Source organism: Bison bison, unplaced genomic scaffold (genome assembly GCF_000754665.1).
Source record: "Bison bison bison isolate TAMUID 2011002044 unplaced genomic scaffold, Bison_UMD1.0 scf7180017846595, whole genome shotgun sequence".
Taxonomy (NCBI): domain Eukaryota; kingdom Metazoa; phylum Chordata; class Mammalia; order Artiodactyla; family Bovidae; genus Bison; species Bison bison.
Window position 1 is genome coordinate 16764 of NW_011477168.1, and position 1172 is coordinate 17935.

Below are 1172 nucleotides of genomic sequence, written 5' to 3' on the forward strand. Positions count from 1 at the left end.
CCCTGGGTCAGGAAGATCCCCTGTAGAAGGAAATGGCAACCCACTCCAGTACTCTTGCCTAGAAAATTCCATGGATGGAGGCACCTGGTGTGCTACAGTCCATGGGGTCACAAAGAGTCGGACACGACTGAGTGACTTTACTTTCTTTTGTTCTTTACACATAATTAGGAGGTTTGGTGCATTCACGATGTTGTGCATCCATCACCAATCTGGTTCTACAACATTTTCATCATTCCCATCACATTCTCTTTTTACAAAGGGGAGGTGGGGCACCCTCTTGCCTTAAGAACAGCTGTGAGCCCCTGAGGATTACATGAACATGTGTTCAACAATCCCAGCTATTGCGGGCATGGGGGTATGAGGAGGGTGACAGACAGAGCCTCGCCTCCATGACGATGGAAGCTTCCCGAAGAAAGAACTTGTTCACCAGCTTGCACCAGAAGACAGAAATGCAGCAGCCTTGTCCCATCCTGCACACTCAAATATCAGAGCCGCTTCCTTGGAAATTCGGGTCTTTTCCCAAAGAATCCACCTGATGAGGACACTGGTGAGCTGCGACCCAAGGAGCCTCTGCAAAGGGGGCCCCTTAGCAGGTGCAAGAAAGAGGCCTGGGACAGAATGGGTAAGACTCTGTGTGCCCAGTGATCCAGTGTGCCCATGGCCTGAGCCTGCAGTGTTCCTCTCTGAGCTCTCATGAGCTGCTCCTGTCTGGGAGAAACAGACCTTTGCTGAGGCTTGGAGGGCCTGTGCCCACGTGGCAGCCAGGCAGAGTCATACAGCTACAGACCTGGCCTGCTTGAAGGGCCCTCAGGAGGAGTCAGGTCTACTTCCACTTCACTCCTGGGGCCACAGAGGCCCAGAGACAGATAGTGATTTGCCCCAAGGTCTCAAAGTGAATGACGAGTTTGACCCTCCTTGCCCTGTTCTACACACATTGTCTTCCTGGCACCCCCGCCTCCTCACCTACTCCAACCAAAGATGGGCGGAGCCGTCCACACAGCAGCCCAGATCCAGGAGAAGGCGATGCCTGTGATGGCCAACTTGGCATCAAATCTGACGTTGCCAAAGGGCTTGCAGACCACCATCCACCTCTCCCAGGAGATGATGGCCAAGGACCAGAGACCGGTGATCCCTTTGGGGCAGAGCAGACATAGGAGGGCTTTGAGTCAACA

At 53.6% G+C, this 1172-nt stretch overlaps 1 protein-coding gene across 1 annotated transcript in view; it reads right to left on the reverse strand.

Moving 5' to 3' along the window:
- Positions 1–1172, reverse strand: part of LOC104988817 (medium-wave-sensitive opsin 1) — a 9401-nt gene that overhangs the window by 5138 nt on the left and 3091 nt on the right. Inside the window, exon 3 of the mRNA XM_010840278.1 lies at positions 964–1132. Coding sequence (XP_010838580.1) covers positions 964–1132 — 169 coding nt within the window. The remainder of the gene's footprint in view (positions 1–963; positions 1133–1172) is intronic.